The sequence below is a fragment of the Salmo trutta genome, chromosome 4 (genome assembly GCF_901001165.1).
Source record: "Salmo trutta chromosome 4, fSalTru1.1, whole genome shotgun sequence".
NCBI classification, from domain to species: Eukaryota; Metazoa; Chordata; class Actinopteri; order Salmoniformes; family Salmonidae; genus Salmo; species Salmo trutta.
In genome coordinates this window covers 19,975,747-19,996,781 of record NC_042960.1, presented here as the reverse complement: position 1 = coordinate 19,996,781, position 21,035 = coordinate 19,975,747, and the positions used below count along the sequence as shown (strand labels likewise).

At 45.9% G+C, this 21,035-nt stretch overlaps 1 protein-coding gene across 1 annotated transcript in view; it reads right to left on the bottom strand.

Moving 5' to 3' along the window:
* Positions 1-21,035, bottom strand: part of LOC115192023 (catenin alpha-2) — a 661,748-nt gene that overhangs the window by 429,079 nt on the left and 211,634 nt on the right. Inside the window, exon 7 of the mRNA XM_029750111.1 lies at positions 13,073-13,276. Coding sequence (XP_029605971.1) covers positions 13,073-13,276 — 204 coding nt within the window. The remainder of the gene's footprint in view (positions 1-13,072; positions 13,277-21,035) is intronic.

Genomic DNA, 21,035 nt, shown 5'->3' with positions numbered 1-21,035 from the left:
TCAAGAGGTAGGTAGGTCAGACGCTCCATTCATCCTTCTTCAACTCTCTGGTAGTCCTTTTAACTTTGGCGTGGTGAAGAGAGGAGAGCGCAGCTCGATAATTCATCTGGTTTCACTTCCAATTCGATGAGAGAAGACGCTTGGGAGCTGGGGGGAGGCAGCGTGACAGGTAGGCTCTTTTGGGAAACAGATCGTTACACAGTGGGAATTACCCAACAAACAGCAGTCTGATACTCTGGCCCCGAGGCTCTGTGTAGTCCTTATGGATTAACTTCTACAAAAAAATGTAATGCAGTCTTCTACCACTCTCCTGAAAGAGTAGAATTTAAAATGCCCCAAACATGAAAAAAAAAATAGTTTGAAGACTAAATTGCATATCTTTAGACCCCGTAGGGATGTGGTCCACACCGAAACATATGACCTAAAGTGAAAATGTCATCATATAAAGCCCTTAGCTTTTAGCCTGAAGTCAGTGGCTATAAACCAGTGGCTACTGTTTATTAACCTTTTCACGCGTGAGTTCCAAATATCTCTAACGGTCGACCAAGCGTGAGGTTTTTTTTGTTTTTATGTGCTTGATGTCAGAATGCACTCAATGCACTCAATGTTCCAAACCCGCGCTGCCCTCAAACCAAGGCACGCTGCCTGCTAATTATCTATAGGCTATGTTTCAACTTGTCAATTTCCAATTATTTTGTAACACGTTTTCTTTTCTAACATCAGTTTGAATTGAGGAGTGTTCCGTCTCCTCCTTAATTCAGATAGAAGTAGCCCATGTCATTGTTACGGACAATTTACGTTTGAGGCTTTACTGAGCCAGATAAGAGCCCAAGCACAAACTTTTTCCTCCGTGGCACATTTTCCAGCTGGTGCCCGCATTGCCTACTAATAATAACCTTGGACATGTGTGCATTCCTATCAAAGTATGTGCCTTATTACCTTGTCATTACAGTTTTTGTATGTCGTGTTGTCATTTCTACTGTAGAAGGTTGTACTGATTATGAGCTAACGCTAAGCTAATTGGCAGTTATGTGTGGTGCATTCGGGTTGTCACGTAAACATCTGTCAAGACCAAAGATGTTGCCACAAAATGAGGTGAAGGGATGGATCCCTCATCTTTCAAGTAAACTTCTGGAAGTGAATGATGGGAGGCGACACAACCCCTTCAACATGCATACTCTTATCATTGGTTGATGCGAAAAAACAAACAGCGTTCACAAAACTACCCATCGTCGGATTACTTTTGATTTTCTGAAAGTGTTTTACTCTGTTATTTTGATCACTGGTGAGGTCACCCGTGTTGTGATGCTTTGTAAATTGTAATTGCTATTCGCTAATTCATATTATGGTTTCTGTCAGCCGAGAGTTAAATATGACCGCTTGTGTTAGGTCACTCTTTCCTCAGTTAGCGCTAGGACTAACGTAGCCAACATTTTCTGGTTTGAATGAGAATTGTGTCATGCTGTCGCTAATTCTGTGAATGTATGAACACTGCATCCCAATAATAAACTGCTCACATAACTTTGTAAAGACTGTGCAAAATGTTTCTGTGAAAAAAAAAACAGTGTGGCCAGCTCAAACGCTGACTGTTGCGTCAATCATAACTGGACGTTCTAAATAAGAGTTCTGATCATACCGGTTTGAGCGTACAATGCAGGGACCACTATCGAATGATCACACCCGTGTGTTGGTACGTGTCAAAGGGTAAATGTCAGATGTGCTGTCAAATGCAGACCAGGAGAACAACACATCCTCAGAACTCACAGTAGATATAAATACAGATACATACTGTAGTTATATGATATACATGTTTGATCTCTGTGGTAGCGTTCTCCTGGCATCCGCCAAAACCCAGATTCGTCTGTCGGGCTTTCAGATGGTGAAGCGTGATTCATTACTCCAGAGAATGCGTTTCCACTGCTCCAGAGTCCAATGCCGGCGAGCTTTACACCACTCAAGTGGCTTGTGTGCGGCTGCTCGGCCATGGAAACCCACTTCATGAAGCTCCTGACGAACAGTTCTTGTGCTGACGTTGCTTCCAGAGGCAGTTTGGAACTCGGTAGTGAGTGTTGAAACCGAGGACAGACGCTACCATCAGGTTCATTGCTAACAAGGTAGGTACTGTAGCTCTTCACTATATAAGGGCTTCAACATCTTGTGTATGTTTATATCAACCTCTCAGGTTCTCAAACAGTCTTGAGAGGTTTAGAGAGGGAGAAACTATTGCCAGCCTGCGTCATAAATCTACAGTTTTGTTTGTCAGTTTGTTTATGCTGTGAATGCCTCAGCATTTGTGAAGTAGGGAGAAGAGGCGAGCTGACGTACAACCGGCGTATGACAGTTCAATATGCTTGCGTTCAAGGTACATCTGAATGCAATCTATATCTGTTTCAGTGTATGCGATTGGTGAGCAGCATACGCCACTCGACGACGCCGGGCTTTGTTCCGGCTCTCCTGCTGGCTACGGTCGGCTCGTCAGTGGATCGTCCTCAAACATTGGCGTGTGTCTAACGTATGCAAAGGGGGGGAACTGCATCAAGGCAAACGTGGGCCTCGCATCACGCGGGCCACAGCTAATGCTAAGTGACAGTCCGACAGAAGTGTCTTAATTATGAGAAATGCATGCTGCCTTGATTGTGTGCATTTAATGAGCTTTTTCCGTGTCTAGCTACCTGAAGCGATGTGTCAAGCTATTGCTGATGTCCGCTCGCTTAGAGAGGCTGTTTAGCAACTATGGCAGAACCTGACAGGCTAATATGGGCTGTGGGAGCAATAATAACAAAGTGTGTGTTTGTGTGTGTGTGCATGTGTGTGTGAGTATACGTGGATATGTGTGTGTGTGTGTGCTATCACATGTGTCTGTGTGTGTGTCCATGGCAGTATTTTGCAGTGTGTGTGTGTGTGTGTGTGTGTGTGTGTGTGTGTGTGTGTGTGTGTGTGTGTGTGTGTGTGTGTGTGTGTGTGTGTGTGTGTGTGTGTGTGTGTGTGTGTGACAGGAGTCTCATCAGAAGCATGGTACTGTAGGAGTGGGTAGATGGCAGCGGAGAGTGAGGAGGAGGAGGACATGAAACAATACGAGGAGGAGGGAGCTGTATCTAATGAGCCAGCTAGAAACGACGACCACTGGCTGACTGGCGCAGAGAAAGAAGAAGAGAAGAGAGAGAATAAGAGATGGATAGAGGGGAGAGAAAAAGGAGACAAAGACAGACAGAAATTGAGAGAGACCGAGAGAAGAACCGAGAGAGAGACAGAAACAGACTGACAGAGAGAGTTAGAGTGAGGCAGAGTCCACGTCACAGGTAATTTAAACATCTCATCTCCCACCGGTGTCTCATCTTACGCAGAACTAGAGCCCGGGAAACTTCCCAGCAACCCCTGCTTACCCGCCGACTTGTCAAGCTGCGTTTTTCTTTTGCTAAACTCCTGTAATTGAGCTGCCGGGCGCTTAAATCGTGCGCTCAGTGCGAATCGGCCCATTTCCTGAATCTCGGCGCGGTGGGAGCAGGCCAGGCACCTCTCGGGGAGTGCTCAGGGAGTGCTCGCCTGCAGCCACACCGACAGGCTTCAAGAGAACGAGACTAACAACACTAAAAGACGTCATCAGCACTTCCGCTGCCGTAGGATCATCACTGTTTTTATGCAAGTCATCCTACCTGAGCTATCAACAAAGCCAGAGCTAAAGCTTGATGAAAGACGCAATGTCTCGGGAGAGGTGATTAAAACAAGTCTGAAAGCAAGCTGGATGTGGCGGATCCTAGCGTCAGATCATTAGCGCCTTTGTTTTCTTCGGATGTCGAAGGTACATTGAGAAAAAGGCCAGACTTGAGTTTTAATTTGTTTTTGTCTGTGCCGAAAAAGTCCAGACGGTGTACCGAATATTGTTTATACACAATAATCCTTGGGCCTCTCTCTTGAGGGAGGTTGTGTTGGGCTCTTGCTGTGAGGGACATCAAACAGGCAAGGCAGAAGAGATATACAGTGTGGGCCCATGAGATATAGCAGAGTTGATATACTGAAGGCTTATATGGGGGGTGTGAAGATTGGTGTGGACGGGTTCCTGTGACATTCTCCATTATCAGACAGTTGTTAGCTCTACGCAGGCAGCAATCTGTACCACCCTGTTTGGGTCCATTAAAGCAAAATTGCAGGTACAAACTACAGGAGCGAACACAACAGGAAACGGGTAAGACGTGGACACTCAGATTGGAAAGTGTAGTGAGTGCAAGTTGTAGAGAAATACACACACACACACACACACACACACACACACGCACGCACGCACGCACACACGCATGCACGCACGCACACACGCACACACACATGCACACACACACACACATTGATGGCTATTGTCTGGGACATCAGATGCATCAGATCCTTCCATCCCCTTTGATCAGCTCTGAAGCACCTCCACACCCAATTAGGCTCAATCCATTCCAGTCATGTATTATTCAGCTTCATTACAAGCCAGTACTCCCTATGTGTCCTTCACACACACTCGCGTGCACACCCGTGCAAACACATACACACAGACAGGTCTCAGATGATGAGTCACGGTCAGGACAGGGAGGCAAACGATCAATCTCAGGTCCTAGTGTGTGTGTGTGTGTGTGTGTGTGTGTGTGTGTGTGTGTGTGTGCGCGTGCATGCGAGAGCGTAAATGCATATGGAGGTCGCTCTCTCATTGAGATGGTATTGTACTGTAAACACAAGGGTAATTAGCAAACAGTTGAGCTCCACTGATCAGACCTTGGAGCGGACCAGACAGACAATTGACGTCCTTTGATTCAGACAACAGACAACAACTGCTTCTGCTTGCTGATGCCAGCCATTATGGCCAGTGCTATTAGGACAATGAGAATACTGCTGCTGGCTCAGAGATCCTGCTCTGTATTCTTTGTCTGGATGGATGGACTGAGGGCAAGCCAAAAACGGACATGGCTGTTTTTAACAAGATGGCCGCCGACTGAAAAGGGTTTACAGAGGAGCACTGGCGTTGTCTCGGCGTCCTCCCCAAGAACCTCCAGATGTAATGGAGTCACGCACGCACACTGGCCAGCGCTGCTCGGGCCTGCTTAAAAAGTATTGATCGATTTCTTTCCTTTATTTATCCTCCCTCTCCCCCACTCCCTCCTTCCTTTCTCACGAGCCAGGCAGGGCTCTGCAGCTTTACCTGCCTCAAGGGTCGCTCTCTCGCTTTCTCTCCCTCTTTCTCTCTCTCTCTCTCTCCTCCTCTCTCCTACTCCACTCACTCCATCATGCTTAAGACACTGGCTGTTTGAAAGGGGAGAGAATATGCTCTGATGAGGCATCTGTAGCTTTACAATAGCAGACACATGGACACACACTGATTTCCCCAGTGTTATGCAGCTCATAGTGCAGTGTGCGTGAGGGGAACACACAGGTCTTGATTAGGCTCTCTCCATGTCACCCCCTGTGTGTGTGTGTGTGTGTGTGTGTGTGCGTGTGTGTGTGCGCGCAAACGGGCAGGCATCTGTCTCCCCTAAACGGCTGTCCGTTTGGTGTGCCACGTCCAGCTAACCGCATGATTAAAACCCTCTTAAACTCTCCCTTAAATCCTGTTTACTAGTCACACCCAGGGCCCCCAATGGTACCCCCCTGGCCCCACCCCATACCTCCAACCCCGTACCTCCCGGACATGAGCTCTAGCCCTCAACTTCCCCCTTGACCCAAGCCGGCAATGCATTACTCCCACCGATCAATACAGATCGGCCCAGTCGGATCGGTCTGTAACCAATTCAGATGATACTGATGATTCAGCTAGGGAGCGCCAGGCCACTGTCACCAATCACTAATCACCAGCGCTGCCCGACAGGTATGGACATTCGCCTGTCACTTGGACCTAATTTATTGCTGACTACCGCCATTGATTAACCTTGCCTTGTGCCTTGTGGACCGCTGCAGTCCGAAGCCATGTTGCTGAGAAGGGAGGAAAAGGAGAAGGTCTGCAACGATTATTGGAGTGAATGGAGCAGGGAGAGTGGAAAATAATGATATTAACAGTGTCGTGTGTGTTTAGACTAGTACAGTAAACTTTGCTAAAGGTGGGTCTTATAAAAACATCTGTAACCTTTGGTCTCTGGACCAATAACCTATTGACATTCATCAGTCATTGGATGATTACTTGATAAAGACAAGCATTGCTGAACTGACTCAATCAGCAACATGCCAGGGACTCTAGTGCAGGTCTACAGACCATAGTTTGAGAAGCACACTGAACTATACAGTATGGCTATATTGCTTTTCAATGCTTCTCTTAGTGTGTTAAGTGACTATTTCAGAGGCCACATACAGCTCCCTCTCCTCCAGGTGGGACCGTGTCCACACTGTCCACTTAGCAATCAGCACCACCCTCATCCAATCACAGGAAGAAGACGCCCGCCACAGAGACCGTCAAGTGTCTGAGCGCCAGGGGGTCACCGGCGGCGTTTAAGACCTGTCAAAGCCCTCTCGAGAGGTTGTGTTTGAAGAGGGGAACACATCGCCACGTTATCGACCCATGTTTGCTCTCACGCTTACCGGCGTTTACCCACAATCCCCTATCAATGGGCACCACAATCAACCAACTGTCTGTCAGAGCCCACGGAAGAACAAATACAACTCTGGGGTGCATCCAAATTGGTACCCTATACTCTATATACAGATGTAGGATCTTAATTTCATCACCCTGTAACAGTTTGACCATCCCGCAATGCAGGTTTAAAAATGGCTTCTGAAGTTTGTAATTTACACTTTGACATTTCAGATTTGATTTTCCATTACAAAAAATATATCAACCCCTACAAAATGTCCATTAATTATAATCCACATAATAATTTGCATTTCCTGTTGCTGAAGGATTATTTTCCTGCTGTAGCAACTTGGCTCAAATTAAGATCCTACATCTGTAGTGCACTGAGTTTTCCGAGGAAGTAATGAAACAAAAGTTTTAGAGTCATTTTTCCCCTTCGTCGAGCTTAGGCTACAGTACATCTGCCCTTCCTTCAACCTGTCTGACATTTGCTTTTTTTTCAAGCTGCTGACTCAAATGAAGGCCTTTAAGAACATAATCCTGCAGATCTCCTGTGTGTGACGGCTTATGCTCTCCTTCCTTCCTTCCCTCGCTCCTCTCCTCTCTTTTCGCGTCGATGGGCTCCGGAACAGGTGTCATTTGTGGCCACTAAGCCATTGGCAAGTCCACTCTGTATTGACCCCTTACAGTATCAATTCTGTTTGTGGCAGTGGCCCTGCGTGATAATCACTGGCTACTCCCCAGACTAATCTAATGTGTGTGTTGCCTGTGTCTGTAGGTCTTCTACATACTAGTCTGGTATCTAACTGGGGGGGTATTAGATACAGCTCCTCATTAGATTATTGCTTCACTGTAGTCACAACACAATGTGAACTGGTGGTAGTAGTACATATTACAGCCCAGCTCCTATGCACCTTCATTTGTGTGTGTTTTTGTGTCTTATTGTGTGCTTTGTATATATTACTGTGTGTTTTGTCTGTCTTATTATGGGTTTTGTCTGGTATTATTGTGTGTTTTGTTTGTAATATTGTGTGTTTTGTCTGCATTATTGTGTGTTTTGTCTATATTATTGTCTGTTGTGTCTATATTATTGGGTGTTTTGTCTATTATTGGGTGTTTTGTCTGTATAATTGTGTGTTTTGTCTATATTATTGTGTCTGTCTATATTATTGTGTCTTTTGTCTATATTATTGTGTCTTTTGTCTGATATTATTGGGTGTGTTGTCTGTATTATTGTGTGTGTTGTTTATATTATTGTGTGTTTTGTCTACATTATTGGGTGTTTTGTCTGTATTATTGTGTGTTTTGTCTGTATTATTGTGTGTTTTGTCTACATTATTGGGTGTTTTGTCTATATTATTGGGTGTTTTGTCTATATTATTGTGTGTTTTGTCTATATTATTGTGTGTTTTGTCTGTATTATTGTGTGTTTTGTCTGTATTATTGTGTGTTTTGTCTGTATTATTGTGTGTTTTGGCTGTATTATTGTGTGTTTTGGCTGTATTAGTGTGTGTTTTGGCTGTATTATTGTGTGTTTTGTCTATATTATTGTGTGTTTTGTCTGTATTATTGTGTGTTTTGTCTGTATTATTGTGTGTTTTGGCTGTATTATTGTGTGTTTTGGCTGTATTATTGTGTGTTTTGGCTGTATTAGTGTGTGTTTTGGCTGTATTATTGTGTGTTTTGGCTGTATTATTGTGTGTTTTGTCTATATTATTTTGTGTTTTGTCTATATTAAACCGGTGCACCTGGCACCTAATACCATAGCCTGTTCAAAGGTACTTAAATATTTTGTCTTCCCCATTCACCTTCTGAATGGCACACATACACAATCCTTGTCTCAATCGTCTCAAGGCTTAAAAACACTTCTTTAATGTGTCTCCTCCCCTGTATATACACTGATTGAAGTGGATTTAACAAGTGACATTATGAAAAGATTAGGTTTTACTAATGTTTTGTAGACTCAATGTATATATACAACTGTGTCTGTGCTTCTACAGTTTGGCTCTTAGGTACAAATAGTACCTGTATTTATTTCAAATAGTTTGAGCATTTGATTGAGCCTGTCTAGAAACAAGTGTTTAAAGCCTTAATAGACCCCAGGAATGAAAACCTGACAGGTAATGGCTGTAGTCTAGCTTTCAATACCACAGCTATTACCAAAACCAAACAACAGGACACACTATCAGAGATGTGCCATATTTGTTTATTTATTTTATTTCACCTTTAGTTCCCATTTACAACTGCGACCTGGCCAAGATAAAGCAAAGCAGTGCGACAAAAACAACAACACAGAGTTACACATGGGATAAACAAACGTACAGTCAATAACACAATAGAAAAATCGATATACAGTGTGTGCAAATGTATTAAGATTAGGGAGGTAAGGCAATAAATAGACCATAGTGGCAAAAATAATTACAATTTCGCATTAACACTGGAGTGATAGATGTGCAGATGATGATGTGCAAGTAAAGATACTGGGGTGCAAAAGAGCAAAAATAAATAACAATATGGGGATGAGGTAGTTGGATGGGCTATTTACAGATGGGCTGTGTACAGGTGCAGTGACCGGTAAGCTGCTCTGACAGCTGATGCTTAAAGTTAGTGAGGGAGATATAAGTCTCCAGCTTCAGTAATTTCTGCAATTTGTTCCAGTCATTGTCAGCAGAGAACTGGAAGGAAAGGCGGCCAAAGGGGGAGTTGGCTTTGGGGATGACCAGTGAAATATACCTGCTGGAGTTCATGCTATGGGTGGGTGTTGCTGTGGTGACCAGTGAGCTGAGATAAGGCGGGGCTTTACCTAGCAAAGACTTATAGATGACCTGGAGTCAATGGGTTTGGCGACGAATATGAAGCGAGGGCCAGCCAATGAGAGCATACAGGTCGCAGTGGTGGGTAGTATATGGGGCTTTGGTGACAAAACGGATGGCACTGTGATAGACTACATCCAATTTGCTGAGTAGAGTGTTGGAGGCTATTTTGTAAATGACATCGCCGAAGTCAAGGATCGGTAGGATAGTCAGTTTTACGAAGGTATGTTTAGCAGCATGAGTGAAGGAGGCTTTGTTGCGAAATAGGAAGCCGATTCTAGATTACATTTTTGATTGGAGATGCTTAATGTGAGTCCAGAAGGAGAGTTTACAGTCTAACCAGACACCTAGGTATTTGTAGTTGTCCACATATTCTAAGTCAGAACCGTCCAGGGTAGTGATGCTAGTCGGGCGGGTGGGTGTGGGCAGTGATCGGTTGAAGAGCATGCATTTAGTATTACTAGCATTTAAGAGCAGTTGGAGGCCACGGAAGGAGTGTTGTATGGCATTGAAGCTCGTCTGGAGGCTTATTAACCCAGTGTCCAAAGAAGGGACAGAAGTATACAGAATGGTGTCATCTGCGTAGAGGTGGATCAACGAATCACCAGCAGCAAGAGCGACATCACTGATATATACAGAGAAAAGAGTCGGCCCGAGAATTGAACCCTGTGGCACCCCCATAGAGAGGTCCGGACAACAGGCCCTCCGATTTGACACACTGAACTCTATCTGAGAAGTAGTTGGTGAACCAGGCGAGGCAGTCATTTGAGAAACCAAGGCTGTTGAGTCCGCCGATAAGAATGCGGTGATTGACAGAGTCGAAAGCCTTGGCCAAGTCGATGAAGACGGCTGCACTATACTGTCTTTTATCGATGACGGTTATGTTATCGTTTAGGACCTTGGGCGTGGCTGAGGTGCACCCATGACCAGCTCGGAAACCAGATTGCATAGCGGAGAAGATACGGTGGGATTCAAAATGGTCAGTGATCTGTTTGTTAACTTGGCTTTCGAAAACTTTAGAAAGGCAGGGCAGGATGGATATAGGTCTATAACAGTTTAACGTTTCAGCTTCCACTGTTTGTTAGCCTAAAATATCAAACCTATGTACTCATTTATGAAACACCGACATGCCCTCTGCCCGTCGATGCAAAAGCAGCTTTAGCTAAAATATTGCTGTTTCACTTCATTCGTTTCATGACTTTCGGTTAGGAAGACTACAGCTGAGGTGACTAAAAAGACCTCTTACCACAGACGAGAGAGAGAAACAAAAAGTAAAATGCTACCACATCTTCACACTATTTAGCCAACCGAGTGTGAGGCAACCTCAGTCATAACTGTGGCGGAGCTTGTGAGTGGGAGAGGGAGAGGGGGGGGGACAGTGGACAATGGACTGGACAATTCCTTCAGTTCCTCGCTAAATTGGTGAAATGTATCAAATACTTAATCTTTTAGTCGTTCAGGAACATCTGAATTATTTCCGAGGGCTGTCCCGCTCATAGATATCATTTATATTCACAGTGTTGAAAATAGTAAGTGAAAATGACAAATTGATAAATACAGTAAATATGCATGTGTTTCAAACACAACTTGTTGTCACCACAACACAAAATCAAAGATTTTTTGTCACAGAGTCCATTTGCTATAGCTCACCTTTTTTTGGTATCAATGTATTTGGATAGTCCTAAATAGATTGTTTGTAATTCGGTAGATGTTCAACTAACTGTCAACAACATGTTGACTAACTATCGAGTAATCCTATTCCTCGCCCTAACCCTAGCCTAACCCTTATCCTAACCACAAACTTAAAAGTAACCCTTAACCTTAACCCTAAAACACTGTGGCATTTAAAAAGAGCTGGAATTGATCGTTTACACATCTGAAATCATCTGTAGAGGACTGGCTCAGTTGGTAGAGCATGGTGTTTGCAACACCAGGGTTGTAGGTTCGATTCCCACGGGGGACCAGTATGGAGAAAAATGTATGAAATGTATGCATTCACTACTGTAAGTCGCTCTGGATAAGAGTGTCTGCTAAATGACTAAAATGTAAAAATGTAAATGTATCAAAATTAAGTGTAAGTTTAAGATCACTTCCTTTGTCAAATTATACACCAGGTCCAATGGAAATCATATACCAGGTCCAATGGGAATTATACCCCAGGTCCAATGGAAATTATACACCAGGTCCAATGGAAATTATACACCAGGTCCAATAGAAATTAGACTTCCGCTTTATCGCAACCCTGCTGGAAGACACAAAGGGAGCATACCCTACTTCAGCACCTGTGGAGCAGCTGTCATGGGGTGGTTAAGTGCCTTGCTCAAGGGCACAACGGCAGTCGATGGCATCTAGGATTTGATAACAACAACCCTCCGGTTGCCAGCTCACTTCCCGCCAGATGTTTCCCATCAGACCCGGGATTAGAATTTGCAACCTTCCGATTGTTAGCTCGCCTATCTAACCACTAGGCTACCTGCCGCCCATGAACTATCCTTCCAACTGTCACAGACAGAATGGAGGCAACGCAGAACACTTATTTGTTGTCCCCATGCCTGTGTTTCCACTGTGAGACTGTGGGTGGCCATTGCTTTGGTAAATGCACTAGTTGGGCCCAGGGGACGATGGTAGTGCTGATGAGCTACTTAGGATCAACAAGGGATTCAAAAGCCTCTGAGCCCGAGCTCTCTGCTACTGCTAATGACTACAGAAGCTGACAGAGAGAGAGAAAGAGGAGGAGGCCATAAAGAGAAAGAAAAATCAGAGGGACCTTCCTCAAGGAATAGGGCCCTTTAAGTAGTAACTGACAACTAATTGCACCACCACCACCACCGAAACTTCATTCATGATCCCCTTAATGTATCCAAAATGGCCACCCAGTCACAAAACTAAGCCCTGTAGGCCAACCCAACACAAGGCCGAAATGACACGATAGAGCCACCATTTCGGCTCTGGTTGCAATGAAGTCTATGGACGCTGAGCACAGCAAAGCACACAATAACCTGGTACAGTGAGTGAAACACATGAATGCGCCACGGCTGCGGCCAGCCTTCCTTCACTGCAGTAACTCACCTCCAGAGTCAAGGCCATTAGGGGGTTATCTAGCGGCCCGACCAGGGGGTCGGTAACTGCTCTGCGGTGGGGGGGGGGGTTATGGACTGAGGAGATTTATAGTGAGGAATGCCACTGGGAGCCAAAATGGCATTCGTGTCTCTCGTGTCACGCTGTGCATATCACATTACAGTCCACTATCACACTGTAGAATAGAGAGGATGGATTTCAACAGAGTAAAACCAGACAAGTGTGCAAGTTAGTGGTAAAAGGGAGAGTGGGGAATTGTTTGGAGCTGAAAGAAGAATAGATGGGGCAATGTGTGGAAGGGAGTGGAGCTGTGGTGTGTGTGTGTGTGTGTGTGTGTGTGTGTGTGTGTGTGTGAGTGAGTGAGTGAGTGAGTGAGTGAGTGAGTGAGTGAGTGAGTGAGTGAGTGAGTGAGTGTGTGAGGGAGTGAGTGAGTGAGTGAGTGAGTGAGTGAGTGAGTGAGTGTGGTTGCAGTGAATTTTTTAACAAGACGTAGAAAGGAGAGAACACGAGTGGTACAAACTGTAGCAGCTTGTGTATCTGAGGAAAGGTGCGTTTGTGTTTGAGTGTGTGTATGCACGCACATGTGATTGTGCGTGTGTGTGTGTGTTTATATGCGGTAAGCCCAAAATCCTCTTCGAGGGGTACTCACATTGTTCATGTACTCGCTCAGCAGGTCTTGCAGGGCCTGCCGGACGGCGTTGCACTCAGCCACGATGCGCTCGCGGCGGTCGTCGCGGGTGCAGGACGAGTCGGCCATGAGGGCGGCGCCGCTGATGATGCTCTCCAGGCGCTCCTCCAGGGAGGGGCGGAAACGCGCCTCGCTGAACGTCAGCGGGTCCAGGATGATCTTGTTCTGACCGGGAGGAAAGGAGAGAGGGAGGTCAGAAACGGGCTAACCAAGGGTCAACTTTTGAATGATATTGCACTTTTGAACTTTGCACCCAAAGAGACTGTATAACATTCAGAGTGGAGCATGTCACTCCTTTATCTTATTACCCAAGGGTTAAGTGTTGGATACCGAATGTAATGTAAGCCCTGTTGGGCTAGATTGCTTATAAGAATGACGAACACATGGAAATGCATGTTAGCACTTCTGAGAAAGACGTATATATGAGAGAGAGAGAGAGAGAGAGAGAGAGAGAGAGAGAGAGAGAGAGAGAGAGAGAGAGATTAAGCTATGGTTCTGCTGTCACCCACGAGTTACATTCGCAGCTGTTTGTTTGGAACGGGCTGTCCCTGGGATGTACTATTGGTAACAAAGGCTTATGTCTGGGGTACACAGACTCATACACACCACTCTGGTCTTCATAATGACTATAATATTACACATAGCAATATCTGAGCTCTCAATGTCATGTCAGAGTGACCCATGACCAAAGTCGTCGTCTCCCAACGAGAGAGAATATGGGACAAATAGAGCCACAGAGAGAGAGAGGGGAAGAGAGATAGAGAAAGAGGGGGAGCGAGAGGACCTGTAAGACATCAGTGGTCCATTTCATATTATTAATGACACTCTCTCTCAGGGGGGGAGAGAGAGAGAGAGAGAGAGAGAGAGAGAGAGAGAGAGAGAGAGAGAGTGAGAAAAGGAAGACAGAAAGAAAGAAAGGGAGAAAGATCAAACGATCGATGGAATGATAGAAACAGAGAGCGCTACAACAGCAGGAGGGATGGAGTTGATCAGAAGATGGAGTGGAACAAAGCCTAACAAAGAGCTAGCGATCACATTTGGCAGCGAGGACCGTGGTGGCAGACGGCTCAGTGCAATCTGTCAACGCTAGGTGGTAGAGCCAGAGGCTGAGAGTGGAGGAAATGTCACCTTCAAGCTTAGCTTTAGGGTCCTAGTACCAGACCCTTACCCCCCCTCCCGTCTGCTTTAAGGGGCCTTTAAGCACAGAGTGAAGAGTGAAGAAACACAGGGGCCATGAGGCGAATCCCCCGGCTTTTATTAATGGAAGTAGCTGCAAAATAGACTTTTTTATGATCTGTACAGCAGGTAAGATAAAAAATTACCATATTGATGGCGGAGGTATTACGTTTTACGTTTTACGGACGTACAATTTCAATATCCCATTCGGCAGCAGTTTGCGGTGAGGTGGGGTTTTTAAGAGGGAGAAGTCACGCCGGGTAGGCAGCGTTTATTAGTAAAGAGGTGGCTAAGAGTTACACACGGGCCAGGCCCTAAATACCTTAGCTGTGTGTGTCTGTGTGTGTGTGTGTGTGTGTGTGTGTGTGTGTGTGTGTGTGTGTGTGTGTGTGTGTGTGTGTGTGTGTGTGTGTGTATATCGGTTGTAATGCGCATTATGGTTGAAAACAGTTCCAGTCGGGCCTAGTTGAATGCAAAATACAGTGCCGTTCAATGACTACTGTCTTCAACTGCTTTGCGAGGGCCTAATTTGTTCCTGTCGCAGCTAGGCGGCATCTATTTTCCACAAAGCGTTGAGTCTAGCAACCGAAGCCTATTCTAAAGGACAGCAGGGTGCTATCACATTGACGTGAGACACAGAGCACACACACACACACACACACACACACACACACACACACACACACACACACACTTACATTTTATCCATTTACCATCTCTTATCCGGAGCGACTTCCACACGCACACAGACAGAGCGACATCGAGCTGATGGCTTTGTCTGAAACCCTGAAGTGGCAACCCAGCCCTATGAGTGGGACACCCATTCCAGGCCACTGCTCTGTGTGTGCGAGAACGAGAGCAACAACACAGATGGTATTAGACCTGGAGTGTCGAAAGTCATAGAATCATAGCCATCGCCATCCTGCCCATAATGCTCCACCATTATCACTGTTTTCTCTGCCTTAATGCTCCCGAGTGGCGCAGCGGTCTAAGGCACTGCATCTCAGTGCAAGAGGCATCACAGCAGTCCCTGGTTCAAATCCAGGCTGCATCACATCCGGCCGGGATTGGGAGTCCCGATGGGTGGCTCACAGTTGGCCCAGTGTCATTTGGGTTTGGCTGGAGTAGGCCGTCATTGTAAATAAGAATTTGTTCTTAACTGACTTGCCTAGTTAAATAAAGGTTACATTTAATCTCATCTTGAATGTTATTAAGAGTCACAGGCTTGGTAAGCACAATCCATTGGCTTTGGGAAGACATTACCAAGACAGTGAGCCTTAAGAATGGGGCTAAGGGCCTCCCGAGTGGTGCAGTGGTCTAAGGCACTGCAGTGCTAGCTGTGCCACTAGAGATTCTGGGTTCGAGTCCAGGCTCTGTCACAGCCGGCCACAACCGGGAGGCACGTGGGGCAGCGCACAATTAGTCCAGCGTCGTCCGGGTTAGGGTGGGTTTGGCCGGCAGGGATGTCCTTGTCTCATCGCGCACTAGCGACTCCTGTGGCGGGCCAGGCGCAGTGCACGTTGACCAGGTCGCCAGGTGTACGGTGTTTCCTCCGACACATTGGTGCGGCTGGCTTCTGGGTTGGGTTGGGTTGGGTTGGGTTGGGTTTCGGAGGATGCATGGCTCTCGACCTTCGCCTCTCCCGAGTCCGTATGGGAGTTGCAGCGATCAGACAAGACCGTAACTACTACCAATTGGGGAGAAAGAAATGATTGCGTTTACATAGTTTGTATCGAATGAACATGCCAGCCGCGCGAAAAGGTGATGGAATTCGTTCCGGTAATACAGGTGTTCATTAAAGTTTGCCTTATCTCGTTTTCTTCAATGTGGGAGAGAGGAGCGGGGGATGGAGGGAAGAATGGGAATGCCCAGCATCAGTAGAGCTAGAGATAGCCTGGATGAAACTGGCTGTAATCAGAGGGGTACTGTCTTTCATACGTTTCAGCGTTGCACAACGTGGAGCCGCTCTGTTAGCCTTGCTCGGGGTGACACTGTTGTTTTATTTATTTTTTACATATCCCCGATTTATTCATGGACACAGAATATTTACAGAAGCGATTGAAGTCACTCGCATCACGGTTCAACAGAGGCCGCCACCGCAGCCCGCTGCCCATGAGCTGAGCTACATTAACTCAGATGGATCTGATTTGAAAATGAACAAAAAACATGTAAAACAAAAAACATCCCCCAAAAAGCAGCCAGCAGAAGTGTCCTGCCTTAGGACACATAACGAAACTAAAAATGTCTGTTTTGGAGGCTTTAGTTGCAGAAGCAAGCGAATGGTAACAGTGAGTTGCGTTCAGAGCCTGGACAGGGGGCAGGGTGACAGGCTGTTTGTCAAACTATGCATAATAAAGACGGGATGGGGGATATTGGTGGAGCCTGTGTCATTGCTACACATAACCTACTTTACACAGGCAGGGAGGGAGGGAGGGAGGGAGGGAGGGAGAGAGAGAGAGAGAATAAAGATAGAGAGAGAATGTGAGAAACAGAAGACGTGGAGGAAAGAGAGAGAATGAGGGTCAGAGGCAGAAAATAGGGGAGAGAAAAAGGACTTGTGAGACAGCAGGACGGTAGTGGCTATGTTTATATTATTAATGACACTCTCTCTCAGCTACCTCTAATACTACCCTGCCTCCTTTACAAGCCCTGGCCTACATTCACATTCACTGGTTGGCGCCTCCAGAACCCAAATACCGAAGGCCTGATTCCCCAAGGGACTCATTTTATCAGTTACATTTAACAGTTTAAGTCTGTATAGCAGTTTGTGGTCTAGTTTAAAGAGATACTTTGGGATTTGGCAATGAGGCCCTTTATCTACTTCCCCAGAGTCAGATGAACTTGTGGATACAATTTTTATGTCTCTGTATCCAGTAGTTAGAGGAAGGAAGTTAGAGGTAGTTTCACAAGCCAATGCTAACTAGCATTAGCGCAATGACTGGAAGTTTGTGGGTATCTTGTAGCATGCTAGTAGTTGCCCATAGACTTCCAGTCATTGTGCTAATTCTAGTTAGCATTGGCTCGCAAAACTACCTTTAAAAAACTACCATAGCCAAAATCCTGAAGTATCCCTTTAAGACCATGTGGCAGAAAGAAATTCCAGTTGGGATATGTCCAATTGCTGTCTTCACTGGGGTGTTTCAACTTCAACAGCCCAGGTTAAAGACTAAAAAAGGTGTCTGAGTTACACTGGCCAGGTATGAATCAGTGTATGTGCACTCAGATATTGGCAGGCTCAACTTTTACACCGTACCTATGTTTGAAGTATTCCGGGAACGGAAGTACACTTTATCATCATATGACCATTTGCTGGCTATTGACGTGGCAAAGACAGAAAGATTTCTGGTCGGTAAACTAAAGCCAACAGCACAACAAATAGTCTGGAGGACATATCCCAGCCTATCACAGCCTACACAAACAACCAAGGAGAAATGACTAGACACAAATGGAAAAGGAAATCTAGGAGGAAAGTTCTTTGCCCTGCATCCCAAATGCCACCCTTTCCCCTACAATAGTGCACTACTTTTGACCGGGGCCCAGAGTAACGCACTATGTAGGGATTAGGGTGCCATTTGGGACGCATGCCCACACCGAGTGTCGGGACTTGTCAACCTCTTTACACTGAGTCACAACAGGGCTTGTGTGTTCAGAGCTGCAATCATCTCCACGCTGGGACAAAAAAAATGCCATGCCGCAGAGACCAATGCCCCAAGCACCAGCTACATGTTGAGAGGTGTGTGTGTGTCTCTCTGTCTCTCTGTGTGTGTCTCGCCCACGCGGAGCCCAGACCTGTTGCTTATTGCACCTTCTCCTCCTCTTTTCTTACATTTTATCTCTCCTTTTGTCTCTCTTTACCAAGGTGTAATGGAATTCGCCCCCTGCCTTCCATCCCACCCACGGACGACCATGTCGTACATCATTTAGACTGGGAGAGAACAGTGTGCTCCTTTCGCTGACTCATCCAGGGCTTCTGTGTTGTGCTTTACCGCCACTATACACACACACACACACACACACACACACACACACAGGCAAGCACAACCATTATACACACAAACACATACACACACAGACACAAACAATACACACACTCGCACACTCCCCCAACCATAGACACAGCCTGATATTTCCGATAGCGGCCTAGCTGCTATTTTCAGGTAGACACAAAAAAAGACTGCGGAGTGCAGTGGCGGAAAGTTCATCTGTGATTTCCTCCCAGGATTATCAGTCTGTTAGTCTTCCTGATTGTTGTTTATGTTTTGTCTCTCTCTTTTATCATTCTTTTTTTAAGTCACTAGGACGATTACTACTTTGCCGGTAGATGTGTTAGTGAAAAACGCTGTTTAGCTGCAGATTACCCGATTCAGGTGGAAAATAGGGGTACTTTCGCTCCTGCCAAGCAGAAACAATCTCATTACTCAAGTTGCCTCTTATCAGCTCTCTGCAACAGTTGGCTGGGGGAGAGGGGGTAATATATGTATCTATACCTCGCTAAATCGAAATATCTTTGAATAGAGAATAGAATCAGGGATAAATAACATACAGACATTTAAATATTGATACATCTCTCTCTCTCTCTCTCTCTCTCTCTCTCTCTCTCTCTCTCTCTCTCTCTCTCTCTCTCTCTCTCTCTCTCTCTCTCATAGAACACTTTTTTAACAACTCCTTTGGATTCCATGTAGAACCCTCTGAGGAAAGGGTTCTAGCTGGAACCAAAAAGGGTTCTCCAAAGGGTTCCTCTATGGGGGGCAGCTGAAGAACCCGTTCAGGTTCTAGATAGCTCAAGGCTCAAAGCGACATATGCTTACAAGTAACGGTAAAGGGAATGAATAAAAAGCAGCCGGCATTGCTCTTTGACAAAGAGATGTAGGCACAGGAGATTAGATGGGACCATGGAGACTGGGACACCTTGATTTAAGAAGACAAAGGGGAGTGCAGCAAAGCCACAGTGCCCTGGAGGGGATCTCACATCTCGGAGGAAAAGTCTCTTTGCGGGGGGGGGGGGGGGGAGAGAAACAACAGCTGAAGATGATATGTTATTTACAAGATGCATGATAAAACAGTAGAGAAGAGCTTTGCCCTGAGGGATGGACTTTGTTGTTATTCCGAGCAGGATGTCAGTTTGTTGTGATTGCTCTGAGTAGGGAAATGGGGGAATGGTGGGGAGAGAGAAAGAGAGAGCGAGAGATAGGGAGAAGGGAGGGGCCCTTTAATGAGGGCCCTTTAATGAGAATTGGTGACGGTTGAACCCATTCTTCTTGCACCTCTCTAGTGTCAATTTAGTCCTCGTCCACAGCTTTCCTCAACCACTCCCTCAATGTCAGCAAGACAATAGAGCTGATCGTGGACTTCAGGAAACGATGGGGCTGTAGTGGAGTGGGTCGAGAGCAAGTTCCTCTGTGTCCACCTCACTAAGGAATTAACATGGTCCACACACACCCACACAGTTGTGAAGAGGGCACAATGGCCTCTTTCCCCTCAGGAAACTGAAAAGATTTGGCATGGGCCCTCAGATCATCAAAATGTTCTACAGCTGCACCTTCGAGAGCATCTTGACTGGCTACATCAACACTTGGCATGGTAAATGCAAGGCACCCGACCGCAAGGCACTACATAGGGTGGTGAGTGCAGCCCAGTACATCACTAGGGCCCCAAAAGGACCTTGAACAGCTTATACCTCCAAGCCATAAGACCTCTAAATGCCTAATCAAGGACTTCCGAGTGGCACAGCGGTCTAGGGTACTGCATTGCAGTGCTAGAGGTGTCACTACAGATCAGGGTTTGATCCCAGGCTGTGTCACAGCCAGACGCGACCGGGAGACCCATGAGGCGGTGCACAATTGGCCCAGCGTCGTCCGGGTTAGGGGAGGATCTGGCCGGCTGGGATGTCCTGGTCCCAGCTCTACCAACTCCTTGTGACGGCCGGGCGCATGCACACTGACTTCGGTCGCCAGCTGTGCGGTGTTCCCTCCAACACATTGGTGCGGCTGGCTTCCGGGTTAAGCAAGGAGTGTGTCAAGAAGCAGTGCGGTTTGGCAGGGTCGTGTTTTGGAGGACGCATGGCTCTCGACCCTTCCCTCTCCTGAGTACGTACGGGAGTTGCAGCGATGAGACAAGGCTGTAACTACCAATTGGGGAGAGAGCCATGTTATGTGCACACCCACACATAACATGTGCACACATGCATACTCAAGCCACACATACAATCATACACACCACATACAGTACATTGCTGCTCCACATACTACAGCTCAGTCTAATATCTATCCTGTTGTCTAGTCACTTTACCCCCTACCTATACGTACAGCACAGGAGTATGACCTCATACTCCTGCACCTCAACTCGGTACTGGTACTCCCTGTATATAGCCATGTTATTTTTTACTCGTTATTGTTATTTGTTATTCACTGTGTATTTATTCCTCGTCACTATTTCAATTATAATTGTTTTATCTTTAACTCTGCATTGTTGGAAAAGGACCCATAAGTAAGCATTTCACTGTTAGTCTACACCTGTTGTTTAGGAAGCATGTGACAAATAACATTTGATTTGATTAACTTTTGTCACTTATGTTCTCTGGTTGGATATTGTGATATAGATCCCTTAGGCATGAGACGTTCAAGCCTAATCAAAGAATGGAGTAAGAAAACGAAAGACCCGAAGCAACAGGTTGGAGCAAACTGTCAAAACAATCTTTATATGGTACTGGACACATGGAGTAATGATACAAGGCAGAAATGTTTCCTGA